Source organism: Camelus dromedarius, chromosome 8 (assembly GCF_036321535.1).
Source record: "Camelus dromedarius isolate mCamDro1 chromosome 8, mCamDro1.pat, whole genome shotgun sequence".
Lineage (NCBI taxonomy): Eukaryota > Metazoa > Chordata > Mammalia > Artiodactyla > Camelidae > Camelus > Camelus dromedarius.
Window position 1 is genome coordinate 52,812,619 of NC_087443.1, and position 18,548 is coordinate 52,831,166.

Consider the following 18,548-nt stretch of genomic DNA (forward strand, 5'->3'; position numbering starts at 1 on the left):
ATCTGTCTTCAAGATAGTGCTAAAGTTATTATTAAAATTCACTAAAGGAATACATCTTGATATTTAAACCTTTATAACTCATCCATTCTGTGTTATTGAGAATCTAAGACATTTCAGTATTATACAGAGTGTTAGCCAAAAAGTAGATTAAAACTTATCTTACTAGATAGAGGAATCTTTGTGCATTTGTGAAATCATCTTGGGGAAGTTTTCATGTTTCATAGTAATGTTTTAGATATGTTTTTTCCTGATTTAATAACATTCTTTACATTTAAGTAAATGCAGTTTTGTATAGTAAAATTTAAATTAGTGATTCTTATGTAAAATAGAAAGAAGAATAATAGATATCTTAAATTAAAATGTTGTCTTTTCAACTAGGCATCTTTTTTTAATTAAGAATTTCTGATTTTAGTGTTTGCTCCATAGATGAAAGACCTCACTCTTCTGGACTACGTGTCTTTAAAGGCTCAAGTTGTGACTCTTTAGGAGACTGACCGAGTCATCAAAATACTTCCTTTCCTCTTTTGTCTTCCCTCCAAAAAGACTATTTCAGAGTTTTATAACTGAAATTTATGTAGCAAATTGAGAGGCAACACGCTGAAATATTTTACTGTTTTTTTTAAATAACTTAAAAAATTAATAACTTAAATACCTTTAAAAGGCCATATACAGACTCAGAATTAATAAATGTACTTACCAATGTTAGGTTTAGTATTCAAGTTGACCATGATTTTATTTCAGTTTTCCAGTTTTTCCTAACAAATATTACATAAGCTTTTAAAGCAAAACCTGTTACCAATTTAAAGAATAATAAATACAGTGCACAATATTTCTAAGTCTGTATATTTTTTTTACTTAAATAAAAAGTAGCTTATTGTGCAAAGTTGATCTTTTGTAGGGGTATAAATAAAGGAAAAAGGACTCTCCTGGGATCATTAAGGAAAGTAGACCAATACAGAAAGAGTGTTTGTGATTTCAAGAGCACATTTTTATGTTAAATGTATCTGAGAGAATGAAAGCAGTACTGAAAAATTCTTTCAAATAATTGCTATTGAAATCAAACCTTTTATTTTATTAGATCTTTGAAATAAGAGAATGGTGAGACAGAAATGAAAACTTCAAATGAAAATTTAAATGTGTCAAATTAGTTTTTAAGTATTCTACATTTCTTCTACTATTATATTAGAGTAGATCTATCAAAATGTTACTTTGAAACCAAAACAGTTTTGAGCCATAATCTAATAAAATGTATTGTATTTTTGTTAACCATGTCATTTTATGATGTTTCAAAGGAAATAGAGTATCTTGAGCCTAATCTATAATAGTAAACTATTTTGGAAATTTGGCTTGACATACAAACAGATGTGTTTTCCTGATTCCTTTTAAACTGAGGGTTGGTGGTTGGTGGTTTATTGTTCCTGTGATTGGCATTAAAAGCCTTATTTCACAGCTTGCAGTGGGGGACTGTTGGGTAAAGAGTGGCTGTGTTCCACAAACTAAATTCAAAAAGTGTCAATCAAGGTCTCACATAGGTTACTTAGAGAATGAGTTTTCTTACTGATTTCACTAAATGTCGCCTCATGCTGTCTTTGATTGGCACAGCCTGGCAGGGAGGATGGATGAATCTGTCACCGACTGGTTAATTGTGTTGCTGGTCTCAGTCTGACATCAGGTCTTTGACTCTTAAGTGGCTCAATACAAAACAAATTAGCAGATTGTAGTCATATTTCTCATTCTATATGCTTTGACTTTGTTGAATGCAGTCCATAAATCATATTGACTGACACACAAGTAAATGATGAAAGCTGCTTTTGAGACATGGATCTAGAAAGCAGCACTGTGAAGGTGCCATGGAAGGATGCATATGGTTGACCCTCTGGGAATTTCCTAGGAGCCAAATGTCTCTTTTTACCACAATTGTTCTTAGAAGAAAAGCTTTTGGGTAATGCAAAAAGGATCTAATATGTCAGCAGATTCTCTTTTACAAGTTCCTTTGAAATATAAGAAGTTTGTCTAAGGGTTTTCTCTCTTTGCAAGTTGTTTTTCAGCAAAATGTTGGAGCAGGGTAAAAAAAAAATAATTACCTTTAAAAGTTTGGCAGGTGTTTTTACTTATTTACTGAAATTTATGTTGTTAAAGAGAAAGAGAACGTTAACAGTAGTTGCAATTAATTTTTCAGATGAAGGCAGCAAAAATTTCTAGGTGCTTAAAATTTATTAAATGTGCTATGTTTTCTCAGTCACTTCACTGAATTATTTTGGCTTTGTTGTAACGTTAAAAACCAAAGCATCTCCAATGAAAAGGCCAGTTTTTAAAGATAATTGTAAAAGTACTCATTTTGGTTCTAGAAAATGAAATAGTATTAAAAATAAAAGCATCAACAATAATAGCAAAATAGTGTTCAGAAAAGAGTGTTTTGCTTATTCCAAAGTGTACCAAGGGCTACAGGCATCAAAAATGAATTACCAAAGATATTTTTTGGGTGTGCAAATTTCTGGAACATTAAAATTTTTCTCTGTCGAAATAAGTAATAGATAAAAGTTAAGAATATTTGTTCACATTTTATAGTTAGGAAGTAGACACTTTAACTTATAGAATATAGCTTAAAATGTGTGATCTTATAGAATATAGCTTAAAAATTAAAAGAATTTGAACGTTTGATATTAACTTAATTTTGAGCTATAAAAAGGAAGAATTCATTTCATCTGAATATTTTACAAATATTTTAAACTTCTATCTTTGAGAACAATAAGCCTGTATTTAATATGCATAATCAAAAGAAATTTGATACTAGGTTTTTGTTATTACATGCGTTGTTTAAACAGAAAGCTAAACTTGTATGAGTGTGTGTGTGTGTGCATGTGCGTGTGTTTTCATTTCCTACATTCACCAAGTTTATGGAATAGCCTGTATTTTTGTACTAGTACCATCATTTTGGCTCCAGTACTTTGCTACAGAGTCATTTGTAGCATCTGAACCCATGTTAAAAGTTAAAGATCACCTTAAAATAGTACCACTTACATAGTATAATGTGTTTGTTTATGAAATGAATGTAATAGTAATTGTTTTGACAATTTATCAATCTGCTTTTACAGTTAGTGCATTATAGTAGCAACTTAAGCAGGACATGGAGCTGATTTGATGGAGAAAAGTACATTAAATGAAAATGCACTAGTTGTTGCATTAAGCCAAAATGACATTTCCATTACGTATTCTCATTGTAATTAAATTACATGCTTTGATTTCTTCTTTTCCTGTCTCTCCCCCTCCCCCCCATTCATATTGCTATTATTCTGCTTGGGGCTTGGAGCTGCATGTCTCCTAGACTAATTCCTCTTGGGTTTGGGGATCTTGAAGCATGCTGGGTTTTGCATTGTTGGTTACATTCCTTTTTGGCAGTTCATCAGTATCTGTCAAATATATTGTTTGCATCGGCTTTTATCTCTGAAGTTTTTGATCGAGAAATTGACATTCCATTTCAGATATGCAGTTTTTCATTGTGCATAGTGTCTAAATGCTTAAGATTCATAAAACACTCATAAAGACTCATAAAATTTGTTTCTAGTCTGACTTTGAATGTGCAATTTAATGAACAACTGTTCTAGTAAACATCTTGAAAACATATTTTTGTTTTTTCTTACTTTTCTAACAGATCAGTCCTCTGTAAACATTTTTGTACCAATATTTTGCAACACTTATGTTTGGAAGATTTTCATAATTTTGTAGCTTTACTGACCTTTGTGATAAGTAGGAAAAAACATAATTATCAAATATCACTGGGTAAATATTTGTTAATGCAAATGAGGCAAAACATGGCACATCTTCCAAAAGTCATTATTTTTAATCCTGTTCATAGATCTTTGAATCCTATCATGAGAGTCAGTTCATTACCAATCACATAATTGTGGGTTGGAGATAGTCGTACCAGGATCAGTATTATGCTGGAAAACTTTACCAAAAAGAATTTTTGTAATATTTTATTATAATCTTTTAGTTGAAAAATTTTTTAAAAGCCTGCTTAAAAGAATAATTTATACTAAATGCAATATTATATTGTGATTCAGTTATGTAATCTAGAGGCTGAACATTTAAAATTATTTTTATCATTTTTTAAGAAAATATAGCCTGAATCAAGGCTATCAGTGAAAATTTATGTTGAGTTTTAGGAGTTTATTATAGTAGAAAATATTTTATAGTGATATATATATATATACACACACACACATATATATAGAAATAAAACTGAATATTTGTAGCTCACTTAACTACATATTTTTAAATTATCAGATGATTTTAAAATTTAATTTCTAAAACTAAATGTAGATCTGTAGATGATTGTGAAATCATTTTGATAGACAAGCTTCTTTTTTTCCCTGCTAATTGAAGCTGTGCTACAAACTAATCTTCCATTTAGAAATAAGGGCTTATGACTTAAAGTATGTTTTATAAAGTATATTTTACGTATTATACCATGTCAAAGTATACATTATAAAGTATAGTAGGTACAGTTTAAATGATAAAAAATAAGTTTATAAACTTCATTAATTCTTGGCTTGATTAATTACGTAAAGTGGAGCTTGAAGAGCATTATATAAATAAAATGTCTCAACATGACAGTTATTTTATGTCACAAATGTTGTTTTAATGTGCATTTTTAAAAATACTTGAGACATTTCAAGAGATCTGAATAATTAATGGATTTTAAACTTATATTTTAATTACCCTGTGTGCAGTTAGAACTTTAATGATATTTATATCCTGAAGGACAAATGAACAGAATATTACTTTTAATTCCTATGCCAAAAGACAGCCACTCAGAATACAAAAAGAGAAAGGCCAATAATAACTATTCTACAAAAAAAAAAGCGACAAAAAATGCCATGTGTATAATTTTTTGTTATATTTTATGATATGTTTCTATATTTTCTTGCTTATTTTTTGGTTTGGATATTTGTTTTAAACAGGGGAAAGTTGCCCAGACTGCTTGCATGTCAGCCTGCCAGCATCTGTCAACATCCTTAATGCAGATGCTACTGGACAGTGAGTTAAAACAGATAAGCATGGGAGCCGTTCAGCAGTTTAACTTAGATGTCATACAGTGTGAATGTAAGTACCTTATTGGTTAAGTCTGATGCATGTCTAGGAATCTATATTTAAATTATATGAAAAAAATGGTATATTGTAGGATAGTTCATTAAGGAAGGAAGAGGCCTGATTTAGTGAAACTTTCGGAAGCGTTAGAAGCAACTTCCTTCCTCTTAAGAAACAAAAAATATCTCAGTTTCACATTTAGGGCCTCTGGAGAGGCACTGAAGTGACAATCCAGACTGGATCATTTAAAAAAAATGATTTATTTTTTTCCCTTTATTCCTTCTTCTGGTCATTCTTGTCTTCTTGCCAGGACTCTCCTGAGGTTTGTAGTAAACGAATGAAATTATTCTGAGTTTGTCATTCTTACTTTCCCATAAATAACTTTTCAGATACTTACTAAAGAACAATCTTAGGACCCTGCATTCCAAGTGAAGCTTTTTTTATATTCTGAATTTTTGATTCTCTTCCTCAAAGAATTTCTTAAATCTTTACCTTTGCCATTATTTTTCACTTTACTTTCTTTAAGTGATGAGTTAGCAGATTCCATAATCGACTGTTGACATTAGCCATTCAACTTTAAAATTGAGTGTACTATTTGGTTATTAGCCTTATTATATATGATTCTAAATGTATGTTTTATTACCCTTATACAAAACATGTGTTTATAGAATAACTTTTAAGCGTTACTTTCAAATGTCTGGTACACTGATTGATGAAAATCTCTGGTTGACAGTTTAGTCAGGCACTACTGTTGATAATTGAAAATCAGTGGGGCACTAGAAGGATTATAAAATACTTGTTTGAGGCAAATATTCTATGTGGAAGACATTAAAAACTTAAATGTCAGTGACTTGCAACTGAATCAGGAATGACAGATTTTTTTCAACAAATAAATAATTTGTCTGCCCCTCTGTATAAGGTATTCTAGGAAAAATGTAATTAATAATTAAAAAGAATAATTAAAGAGGCTCTTTGATCAAGTTCAGTTGTTTATTACACACAAAAAGGTGTATAAAGTTTTTTAAAAACCTATCTTACTTCCTTCAAAAAAAGAGATATGCTTATCTACAAAGTGAAAGAAAGAAAGTGTTTCCCTAGGGAAGAGAAGGGTTCATTTTCCCAGGAAGCAGCTCTAATTTTCTCTGATTAGAAAACCTTTCTTACATTTCTTTCTCAAAATAAAACTATCATTTACAAAGTGGTATTTCTTTTGTATTTACAAAAGTATTTACCAAAAAGCATTTTTTTAATGTTTCCAACTCAAAGTAATTGTTAATACATTCTGCAAATAGCTTGAAACTGATTTCTTAAAGTTCTTTAAAAGTTGTCTCATGAGATCATTTCAGCACGATAATGCTTATATAATCATATAACATAAACATTGCTTGACTGATTTTGTATTATTACATTTTTAATGTGGATTCAAAATGATTAGGCGGTTGAACCCTTTATTGGCATTTTGTTGTGTCTTCTCAGTTAGACTTTTTGTTCAAAAATGGAAATTACTGTTTGGTTAGGCAATTTCAGGTACCTAGATCCTTTTTCTGTTCTCTTACAAGCCTAAGAGAAAGGCACATAAAACACAAAACTTTGCCTCTCTGTCCCATCATAGGACAGTTTCTCTCTTTAGTTACTTCTTTGAGTGGAATCACTGAAGGCACCTTTTAAAATGCTGATGTTTTCTTAAAGGACTAATCTCTTGGAAGAGACCAAGAAAGATCCTAAGTATGAGATATAACTTGTTTAAGGAAGTCTGGAGTCCGGGGGAGGGTATAGCTCAAGTGGTAGAGCACATGCCTAGCATGCCTGAGGCCCTGGGTTCAATCCCCAGTACCTCTGATGAAAAATCAGATAAATAAATAAATCTAATTACCTCCTCCCTGCAAAAATTAAAAAAAAAAAAAAAAAGGTAAAGGAAGTCTGGGATCGAGTATAAGAGGGATAAACCCTAGCCTGATGGGGGCCAAGATTCTGGCACTATAGATATGGAAAGGGAAGAACCGGGACTCAAAGACAAACCATGGAAGAGAAGCTCAGTTTCTTTTAAGATTATACCTATGGTTGGCTCTGCTCCTTAATACTTATCAAGTATTACTTAATCGTTAATTAACTAATACAGTATCAGGCATTCAGTACTCACTGAACAAATACAAACTGACGTTACATTTTTCATATTTACTCTCTGGTGCAAAAGAATTATCTACCCCCCAACTCATGACTTTTAGTGATTGATACATAAATCACTTTAAAATGAAGCCTATCTCCCTCTGTTAATCTGTTCAGAGAATTTTAGTTTTCAACCCTATTTTAAATAGTGTTTTTGTTTGTTATTTTAGATATGAAAGAAAGCAATTTTTTAAAATACAAAGTTTATTTTCAGTATTAATGCTGTGTGTATGCTTCCTACGTATTAGGGAAGGGAAGGGAGAAGAAAGGGGGACAGGAAGAGGAATTTGGCTAGGTAAGAGGAAAGCTAAAATGTCTGGTAAATTTGTGAAGAGAAGGAATCTGGATGCTTTAGGAATCAACTGGAATATGGAGAAAATAGGCACATAGTTCAGATGTAGAATCCAAGAAGCTGAAAGATCATTGAGTTTCACCACCTACCTGTAATACACACACATTCACATACTCCTCTGCCTTGAAATCCTCTCTCAGATACCCTTGTCAAGTAGTTGTCCACCTATTGGTTGAACATTTAATTTGGGCAATTATCTACTCTTCAGAAAATGCGTTTCGACCTAATACATTAGTCTATCAATTTCTTACATGAGCTGAAATCATTTTCTCTAAACTTCTCCTAATGGACCTATTTCTGCCTAGGGCTGGAGTCACCACTAATCCATATTGCACCTTTGTGCAAATTAAAAAAGGTATTCCCACTGAAAGAAAAAAGTCCTCCTGTGTTGTCCCTTTACATGAATTAGAAAAAGTTTACCCTTTTTCTAGCTGGACTCCCCTACAAAAGCACATGGCTTATCAAGTGAAATGTGAGCTAGATTGCAGCCCTCACTCCCTCCCCACTCCCCTCTTCAGCTGGGCACCCAAGGATAGTAAGCAGTCTGACAACTGTATGTGGCAGTTCTGCCTAGGGTTGTGACAGAGAAAACCAAGTCCTCATCCACAAGCCAGTTATATGAAAACCATTTTTTATATCTTTCTGAATCTTCTGAAAGCTAGACATCAACAATTCCTCTTACTGTTCTCATTTGATATGATTTTAGATCCAAAGCTCTTCTTTGATAAACTGGATTGATACCTTCTATTTAATGTCTGGTACCCAAAGTTGAATATAGAGATCTCTAGATAAGTGGGAACGAGTATAATGTGGACCATCAAATACATTGTTCCATATTCTGTACTTTATTAGTAAAGTCCAAACTGTTATTACCATTTTTGGTTCCCTGAGTATACCATCAAATCATTAAAGCTGTACTGTTCTAAAATTTCTTTATCTTTTTTTTTGTGTGTGTGTGATTGTCAAGCTTTGCTTTTCTTTACTTATGATTGGTTTTTGTTTTAGAATTTTAAGATTATCTGTCTTAAATTTTATTTCATGATTTGTCCCACAGCTAGTCTAATGAGATCTTCTTTTGTATCAAAATTTAATATCATCTGCAGATTTGTAATCATGCTTTTTTCTTTTTGGTGAGGGTTGGTAATTAGGTTTATTTATTTATTTATTCTTTGAGGAAGTACTGAGGATTGAACTCAGGTCCTCATGCATGCTAAACAAGCACTCTACCACTTGAGCTATACCCTCCCCCCTGAAATCATGCTTTTAATTAACAAAGTCATAAATAGACATTTTTCCAAAGAAGACATCCAGATGGCCAACAGGCATGTGAAAAGATGCTCAACATTGCTAATTATTAGAGAAATGCAAGTCAAAACTACAATGAGGTATCACCTCACACCAGCCAGAATGGCCATCATTAAAAAGCATACAAATAATAAATGCTGGAGCAGGTGTGGAGAAAAAGGAACCCTCCTACACTATTGGTGGGAATGTAGATTGGTGCAGCCACTATGGAGGACAGTATGGAGGTTACTTAAAAAACTAAAAAAAGACTTACTATATGATCCAGCAATCCCATTTCTGGACATATATATGAAGAAAACTACAGTTCAAAAAGACACACGCACACCAGTGTTCATAGCAGCACTGTTTACAATAGCCAAGACATGGAAGCAACCTAAATGTCCAGTGATAGATGACTGTATAAAGAAGAGGTGTATAAAGAAGAATGGAATATTACTCAGCCATAAAAAGAATGAAATAATGCCATTTGCAACAACATGGATGGACTTAGAGATTATCATATTAAGTGAAGTAAGTCAAAGACAAATATCATATGATATCACTTACATGTGTAATCTAAAAAAAATGATACAAATTCTATTTACAAACCAAAAACAGACTCAAGGACATAGAAAACAAACTATGGTTAACAAAGGAAAAAGGGTAGGGGAGGGATAAATCAGGAGTTTGGAATCAACAGATACACAGATTTCTATATATAAAACAGATAAACAGTAAGGGCCTACTGTATAGTATAAGGAACTATATTCAATTTCTTGTAATAACATATAATGGAAAAGAATCTGAGAAGAAAAAATATGTATGTATGTATGCGTATACCTGAGTCACTTTGCTGTACACCTGAAACTAACATTGTAAATCAACTACACTTCAATTAAAAAAAAAATTAAAAAAAGAAACATTTAACAAGGTCATTAGCAAAATGTTGAACAAAATCTTATATCTGTATCTTGATATATAGGACATCATGGTTCTCAAAACGTGGTTCCCAGATGAGCAGCAATAGTATCACCTGGGAACTTGTTAGAAGTGTGAATTCTTGGGCTCTACCTATTGAGCTGGGAATGCTGGGCATGGGACACAGCAGTTTCTCTTTAAATACGCTCTTCAAGTGATGTTAATGTACAGTAAAGTTTGCGAACCATGGCATTAAATGGATCTATATGTTCATATTGAGTTAGACCCATTATTCAGAATTTTGGATATCTTAAGATTTTTTTCAGCCAGTTGCTAATTCCCTAATTGAATCTAACTCGTAGTTTGAATCTAAATCATAATTCAGAGTTATGAGCAACTTTGTCTGATGCCTTACTGCTGGTATATAGGGAGACTACATGACCATTGAATTTTCCTCATCTACCAGTCTAAATACTTTCAGTTTTGAAAGAAGAAGATAATACTACTCTGATTCTTCATAAATCCACATTGACTCATAGTAGTTACTTTCCCTTCAAGAGGCTCAGAAACCATTACTTAAAGTTTGTGACTAGTTCTGGGATTAACATAAAATCCTACTAGTCTAGTTTCACACTAGTAAGAGATCCAGAGTCCAAGAAAGTTAGGTAGCAGAGATCAGGAACTAGATACCATGAACCACCCAAAATCCTTGGCATCTCAAAAGAGGCTTAAGTCAAAGAATTTAAGCAATAAGAGGTGAGCATGAAATATAAGCATCATGAATGGACTTTATTCTGAGTTAAGTTTTCCTTGTATTTGTGTGATTATTTTTCCATCCTCATTACTTTGTAAAAAATATTACATATATTTCCTGTGCCTTGAATGTCAGTCTGCAGGTGGAAACAAATAGCACAACCAGCTGAAGTAGGAGAGGTAGAAAGTTAGAAATAATTTCATTTCTCATATTATTCAGCTCCATGTTTTTAGTTTTTGCTTGTTTTTGTTTTTCTGGTGGTGAAAGAATTAGGTGAAAGAAAGATTAGAACTGATCCATTTATGTACTCACTTGTTTTATCAAACAATGTGTTTGTGCCCTTTTCTTTGGTATTCCTTGTGACACACATACTTACAAGTTAAACTGCCTTGATCTACAGTTTCATTCTACAGGGAGGGTATAGCTCAGTGGTAGAGCGTGTGCTTTGTATGCACAAGGTCCTGGATTCAATCACCAGTACCTCTGTTAAAATAAATAAATAAAACTGATTACTTCCTCCCCATCAAAAAATAAAAGTTAAAAATAAATAAAATAAAATTTCAGGGGGAGGGTGTAGCTCAGTAGTAGAGCACGTGCTCAGCATGCACAAGGTCCTGAGTTCAGTCCACAGTACCGCCATTAAAATAAATGAATGAATAAATAAACCTAATTACCTCCCCCCCAAAACAAAACAAAGAAAAAAAATTCAGTCTATAACTGAATGTTTTTCCCATTGAGACTCAGCTGATTTGTAGGAAGATTCACTTATTCAAATGTTTAACAGGAACCTATTACCTGTTATATACTGGGAAATCAAAGATGAATCAGGCTTCTAAGGTCTCACATTTTGGGTAGGGAGGAAACAGACAAGTAAATAACTATAATAGAACATAAATTCTTTATAGACATATATATTACTTGTAAAGAAGGAGCAATTAATTCTACATGCCATAGGGTTGAGAAGGTTGTCATAGAAGTGAAATTTGAGGATCTTAACAGATGAGTAAGATTTCACCAAAATCAAGGAAGGGTGTTCTGAGCAGAGGGAATGGCATAAGCAAAAGCACTGTGATGAGAGACTGCTAAGGGAATCTTCAAACAGTCTTGTGTGGCTAGACTACAAGATGCATGATTGAAAATATTGAAAGATATGACTGAAAAAAGTTAGACTTCTGAATGCTTGGACTTTATTTAATAAGCCATAGAGATCCATTGAAGCTTTTAAATCAGGACAATGACATGATGAAATCTGTGTTTTATTAAGTTAACTCTGTGTCATACGGAAATTGAGCTGAAGTTAGAGAGAGACTGCAAGTAGGAAGACCTGTTAAAAGACTATTGAACTTTTTCCTGTGAAGGATAGAAAGAGCTTGACTTTGGGAATGAAAATGAAAAGAAGAGGATGGATTCCAGACATTTTGGAGGAGGGAATAAAAGTTAGTGAATGAGTGAACTGATAACGATTTAGGTGAATAGAATCAGAGAATCACACAGTAGAAGAGACCCAAGAATGCATCCCATGGTTAGAATGGATGGTTGAAGAGGGAGAAAAAGAAAGAGAAAAGAAGAGAGGAATGGGAAGAGGAGAGAGGGGAGAGGAGATTTAATCACCTAGCATAGGTAGTTAAATTCAACATAGATTATGGGAGGGTGGATATAGCTCAGTGGTAGAGTGCAGGCTTAGCATGCACGAGGTCCTGGGTTCAGTAATTGTAGGCACCCTGCAGAATGCTATGCTCATAGCATATTTGTTGAATAAAGGAACAAATGAACAAATCAAGAAGTTTCTGTAATCTGCATTTGTCTTTTCTAGAGTTCTCCTACATTTGTTATCAAGAAGTGAAGGCCAGTGGATGCTGCTGTACTTTTTTTCAATGGAGGTACTGGAGATTGAACCCAGGACCTTGTGCATGCTAAGCATGTGCCCCACCACTGAGCCATACCCACCCCTTGATGCTGCTGTACTTGAACTCAAGACCATTTGACTTAGTATAGACGTAACTTATCATTTATAAAAATTCTTCACATATTTGATGATTGTTTAACTTCATCCATTCTGAGCGAAACAGTTATAATTTTTTAATGTTTTCTTGTGGAATTATTTTCACTCCCCTTCTGGTCATTTTTCGTTGAATCTTTTTCTACTGTTCTTCTTTTTAAACCCATATTAATAAAATGTCTGAGTTCAGGGATGTGGAATCATGTGAACTTATATAGAATTTTTTTCATAAGTGCTTTCAAATTAGTCTTAAGATGGTCTGAGCACATCAGACTGTGTTCTAGTGCTGGCTCTTCCTGTATTTGGGCAAGTGGCTTTGGACAAACCATTTAACAGTTGAGAGGCCTTTATTTTTCCTGTGAAATACGAGGTTTGAAATTGATAATTTCCAAGATAAATCCTAATTCTAGGATTCAGAGGTAGTAAAATTTAAGGCAAAGAAGAGTGTAGGACTTTGGAGTCGTACGTTAATTCCTTCATATCTATTATGTGCTTGGCATTTAGAGGATACAGTGGTAAACAAAACAGAAAAGGTCCTAACTTGCTTGGAGTTTAGGCTCAGTGAAGAGGCATTCATTATACAACTGCACTAATAAATATGATTGTAAGTTGTTAAATTCCAAAAAGAAAAGTGTGAGAGAGGCTAAGTAGACATAATTTACATAAAAAGTTGTATAGATTGGCTCTATGCATAAATGAAGTGGATATTTTTGGTTCACTTGACCATAACCAATAATACTTCTGTAACTACTTGGTTGGAGAAGTCAGGAAGGCATCCATTTGGAATTGCAAATGTAGCCCCTCTGAAAGCTGCATTGAACCTTTGATCCCATTACAGATTTTGTATAAGTTCAAGAGAAAGCACTTAGTTGGAAGAGCATTTGCCAAGCTTGGCATGAAGCTGATGTTCTAAATCTGTGTATGTGCTTTTGTTTTATTAAACACCTATTATACATTGGGTCTCAATATAAGGTATCTTTCAAATGCAACTGTACAGAGGAAAAGATAAACGTGTCCTCTTAAGTTTCTGAGGTATCTCAGAAATCCTTCACATCTCTAACCAAATAACAGAACGTTTCCAAAGCATGAGGCAATCAGAAATATTTGAAGTACCCAAAATAGGTCTAGAATGTACTTTTTCATGTATTCTACACAAAATACCTAACTGAGATTATTAGTTCCTAAGAGTTTAACATCCTAAGTTCATAGGCACTAAAAAAGCTCTAGGTTGAAAAGCACTGGTACCTCTTTCAGTGGAGAGTTATTGAGGAATAGGTGAGTATCTGGGTTTGAAGGCCTTGGTTCTTTTTTCATTTGGATAAAGACTTGGTCCACCTCAAAAAAAGAAGTCTCTACAGATTTTTTTTTGTATGTATATGGCTGACTTCAGGGTCTCTAATTCTAGCCTTTAAAAAGATCCAAACCCCAAAATAAAAGGATTCAAGGAAAACCATGTGGATAGTTTCAGAGGATATGTCAGTATCTTTTTTAAAATGTTATTTATTTATTTTTTAAGTGGAGGTACTGGGGATTGAACCCAGGACCTTGTACATGTTAAGCACCCACTCTACCACTGAGCTATACCTTCCCCTTTCCAATATCTTTTTTAAAAAGTAAGCTGTATACTATTATACTACCTGCCTACTTGAATTTGTTCCTGGTTTTAATGACATTTACGGTATCAGATTGAGGCTACTTTGCCCCTTTTTCAAGAAAGGGAGCAGGATACTACGTTATATAAGAGTGGGGTGATGAATATAGAGAGGCAGTTGGTCCTCGGGGCTTCCATTCCCCTGCTGCCAGTCACTTGTAACAAAGTGTAAGCATAAAGAAGTCTAACAAGACCCCTGACTCCCAGGTCTGAATTCTTCACCACCAGCAAGACCACTAGATGGTGCTCTCCGTCATCCCTTCTAATGACGCATCTGGTCCACATAGAATACATTGCCTGGCCAAAATCTGGGTTCTAACTGGCTACTTTAAATCTTCAGATCTAGGAAGAAATGGAATTATGAGAAATATCTTCAGTATGCATACTATTGGTGTTTGTATTTAGTCATCTATTTCGTTTCAGAATTACTCCATTTTATATGTCCTTGCCTTGTTATCCACAAGTGAAGTCCTGAGACTTTATTTGGCCTAGCCTCCTCACCCTCCTCACTCTCCTTTTCAATCTTTTGTCTATCTTTTGGTCAATTGCTCTTATGGCTCCATAGATACTCTTTCTTCTCCTGCCCCCCTAGCCCATGGTAGTTGTTCCTACCCTGTGTAGATGTTTTCCAAATAATCCACATTCTCTACCTTACAGGAAAGGTAACTGTCTGCCTAGGACAAGATTGTTCAAGAACTTACTCCCTCTGCATTAAATTTCAGAGGTTTATATTTTCATACCAGAATAAATACTTACAGCCTAACTTCTTAGCCATCTTCATTCCCCCGATACAAGCCCTGTACATCTGTGCATAGATCCCAAGGGCAGGAAGGGCCTATTTTCCTTCTTAAAGTTTTGTTATATTTACAAGTAATTTGCATTTTTACCTACAGATACTGTGTATTTATTTTCTTAAAACTTCATGGATTGCCAGTTTGGAAGATTTTTTTATCATTATAATACACAGCTTACGCAGCATGTATTATTTTTTGCTTTCAATTTCATTTAAATTAATTCAGCCATATCTTCCCAGCTAGGCAGATATAACAAAGTTTTTACCTTCCGAGTAAGATGACACCTCCGTCTCTAATCTTTAAAGTATTTTAAAACTTGGAATCATTTGTTATTATTAAGTTTCATGTTCTAGCGAAAAATAAGAAGAAATATATATATGTTATTTGTATTATTATTCATTCATTCAAAACATTCACTGAATATTTCTTATATACCAAGCATGGCATATATAAAGGTAAAAAAAAAATCCCACTTCCCATGAGCTTCTTATTTAGTGGAAGAAGTCACAATTTAGTTTTAGCTGAAGGAAACATTTGGAGTATTCTCACCCACCCTCAATTATTTTGAAATAAATACACTAAACATGCACAGAATGTTCTAGATTTCCACTGTCCAGTAGTAATATGTGACTGTTAAAATTAAATAAAACTAAAAATTGAGTTCAGCTCAGACATAGAACATTTATATTATTGAAGAAAGTTCTGTTGGACAGCATCATTCTAGATCTAATCAGTAAGCTAGGTAATGTATCACTTACCAGGACTGGATGACATCCCCTTAGAATTTATTTGTTCAGTTTTCCTTCATTCATTTAAGAAACTTTCATTGACTACTCATTATGTATCAGGCATTGTACTAGGTGATAGGGATGTAAAAATGGAAGTGTATTACCATCAGGGAGTTCATGGTCTGGTAGGAAGACCCAGACAGATAAACAATTATAAGATAGCAAAATGGGTAATGTAGTTAGGCTGTGCATAGGAGTTGCAGTGAGATCCCAGAGGAGGAACCTAACCCACCCTGTAGGGTAATGGAAGTCTTTCATGGAAGATGGTGACTGAATGGAAGGATAAGTAAGAGTTACCCAGTAGAAAAGGAGAGGAAGGATGCTCCAAGCAGAAGGATCAAAGGTACTGTGGAAAGAGTCTGTGGCATATACAGGGAAGTGCAGGTAGTTTGGAATGGAAGGAGTTTTAGGTGCCCCTAGAGATGTGGTTAAGAGATGAGGCTAGAGAGATAGACAAAGACCAGGTTATAAAGGACCTTATTTGTCTTGCTTTATTGTGAAGGTGGTGGGGAACCATTGAAAGATGTTAAACTATGAAGTGACACAAATCATATTTACATCTTATGTAAATTATACTGGAAGAAGTGAGTAGAGATGCGGCACACAAGAAGCAGAGAGATCAGATAAGAGTGTATATTTCAGTAATCCAAGCAAGAAATGATGATAGCTTAAACTAAGGTAGAGACAGATTCAGACTCAAGATATTTTAGAAGTTAGAAAGAACAGAATTGACTGCATTTGAGTTTTAAAGAAGTAAAGGGAAAAATATGAAACCTCCTATCCCTAAAAAACATTTGCGAAAAGGACCTGAGAGCTATAAACTAGTGAGTTTCACTTCCATGTTGGTTAGGTTCTTAGGAGAGATGAGATAAAAGATGAGAGGCTGAATACTTAATCAGATTCTGGATCGATGATTTGAATGTCAGGAAATCTGAATTAGCTCTGTGATCTTGGGCAAATCACTTCACTTTTAATTTTTCTGCCGTATAAAATGAAGAACTGGGTGACTTAAACTGAGCCTCAGGGGACTTTTGGAGCTATTTCAGAGGGGTGTCTCTTCTAGCTGCAAGATTTTGTGATCCATCATCTGCTGTTTATTCAGATAAGTTATTGTGATGATCAAAGAAGATGGTATATGAGAAAGTGCTTTGTAAGCTATAAAGTACTGTATAAATTTATGGTACTATTATAATTTTGACACTAAGCTCTTTGGTTTAATGCCAAGCAACGGGGCTTATTAAACTATAGTATCTTACACAGGAATTGAGAAGGGGAAGAAAAATGATAGAATATTTTCAGTGCAGAAAAATTCTGGGAGATTAAATAGATAATAATTGAAGTATAGTTGAAATTGAGCTGATTTTTATGCCTGATGTATAAAGTAAGTCTCTCTGTGTTATAGGAAGTATTTATTTATGTGTGTCTGTATATGTATATGTGGTGGTGGTAGAAGCTGAGCTAACATTTACAGCCTTGGTTGGAGACCACTAGACAGTCATAGTTAACTGTTACTTGGAAACAGTAGCTTGAGACTGGCCAAAAAAGCCCACAGTATGCTGGATAGTCTTAAGAGAAGTATTTTTTAGATGGAAAAAAAAGCCTTTATTTTTAAGCTATTAGAATTTTGCTTGTTTTTTTTCATTTAAGATCTGATGTTACTAGAGAAAAGCAACTCAGTTATCTGGGCCATGATAGGAGGTGATAGAGATGCCCCAATATGAAAGTATTCCACTTTTCATTGTATGAAAAGACAGTGATGTGAGTAAATTACACTAAATAATGAAAAGTATGGTTAGATTTGCTCAATGAATCCTAGTTTTCTGGAAATAGGAGGACTAAGAAAGGTGAATGCAGTCACCTATCTAATGGCCATAACTACCCAGTGCCTAGCAGAGAATCAGGAAGTAAGGGGGGGAAATGGTGTAACTCTAAGTAACTAAAAGATACTCAGTCACCTTACTTGTGGGAGAGGACCTTGCTCAGGCTGTATTTGCTCTTTAGACATAATTCAAGTAATTTATTAGCTGACTTACCATTCAAGAAGATTAAAGATAACATAGTAAGAGATGAGTGAGAAAGCAGAAAGTAAGAAGTTACATTAAAACTGCAAGAGAGAAGGCAGAACAGTTATAAAAGCTAGACACAAGAACTCAGCACAGCATTCTGAGCTATGTAATGTAACAGAAAACAGCTGTTAACGTAGCAGCCCTGGGAATTTATTGTGCAGAATAGAAAGTCTTCTTAATGGTGATCAATGGAAAGAATCAAAAAAATTTATGTAGTATTTTGTATACTAAAAAAAAAAAGACAAGGAAAGTATTATGATGCAGTTTAAAATTTTATTAAAAATGTTATGATTTTTAAAAAGTTTTGGAAAATGACTATAGCTCAATAAAAAGAAGTGTTTAGAAAGTTTTGATGCTTAAAGCAAAAATTATCATCTTAAAAACATCAATAACAAAACTTAATTTGAACTCTTCATTCCCCAAACATGCCAAATAAATAAAGCTGTGCTAGGCTCTCATGTATTTATTGTTTTTAATTGTTGCTTTTGAGCCTTGCTAAAGTATATTTCACACTTAATACACTAAACTTATTTTTGTTATTCCAAGGTCTGTTTTGTTATTCCAAGATTTGCAGCCTATAGCTGAAAATTTAAGGTTTCTAAAATACTGCCTCAGATAAATTCAAAAGTGGAAAGTCTATAATATTCTCTAAGAAAACTCATATATTAATGAGGAGTGAGAGTGG

At 33.7% G+C, this 18,548-nt stretch overlaps 1 protein-coding gene and 1 non-coding gene across 3 annotated transcripts in view; both read left to right on the top strand.

The window, feature by feature from the left end:
* The window catches only part of EXOC6 (exocyst complex component 6), a 169,081-nt gene that overhangs the window by 118,297 nt on the left and 32,236 nt on the right, over positions 1–18,548 (top strand). For both annotated transcript variants that reach the window (XM_064488226.1, XM_031461390.2), the window contains one exon: positions 4,965–5,106. In XM_064488226.1, the coding sequence (XP_064344296.1) occupies positions 4,965–5,106 (142 nt within the window). The remainder of the gene's footprint in view (positions 1–4,964; positions 5,107–18,548) is intronic.
* On the top strand, positions 10,979–11,051 carry TRNAT-UGU (transfer RNA threonine (anticodon UGU)). Its single transcript has one exon. It is a non-coding gene; the product is annotated as a tRNA-Thr (tRNA).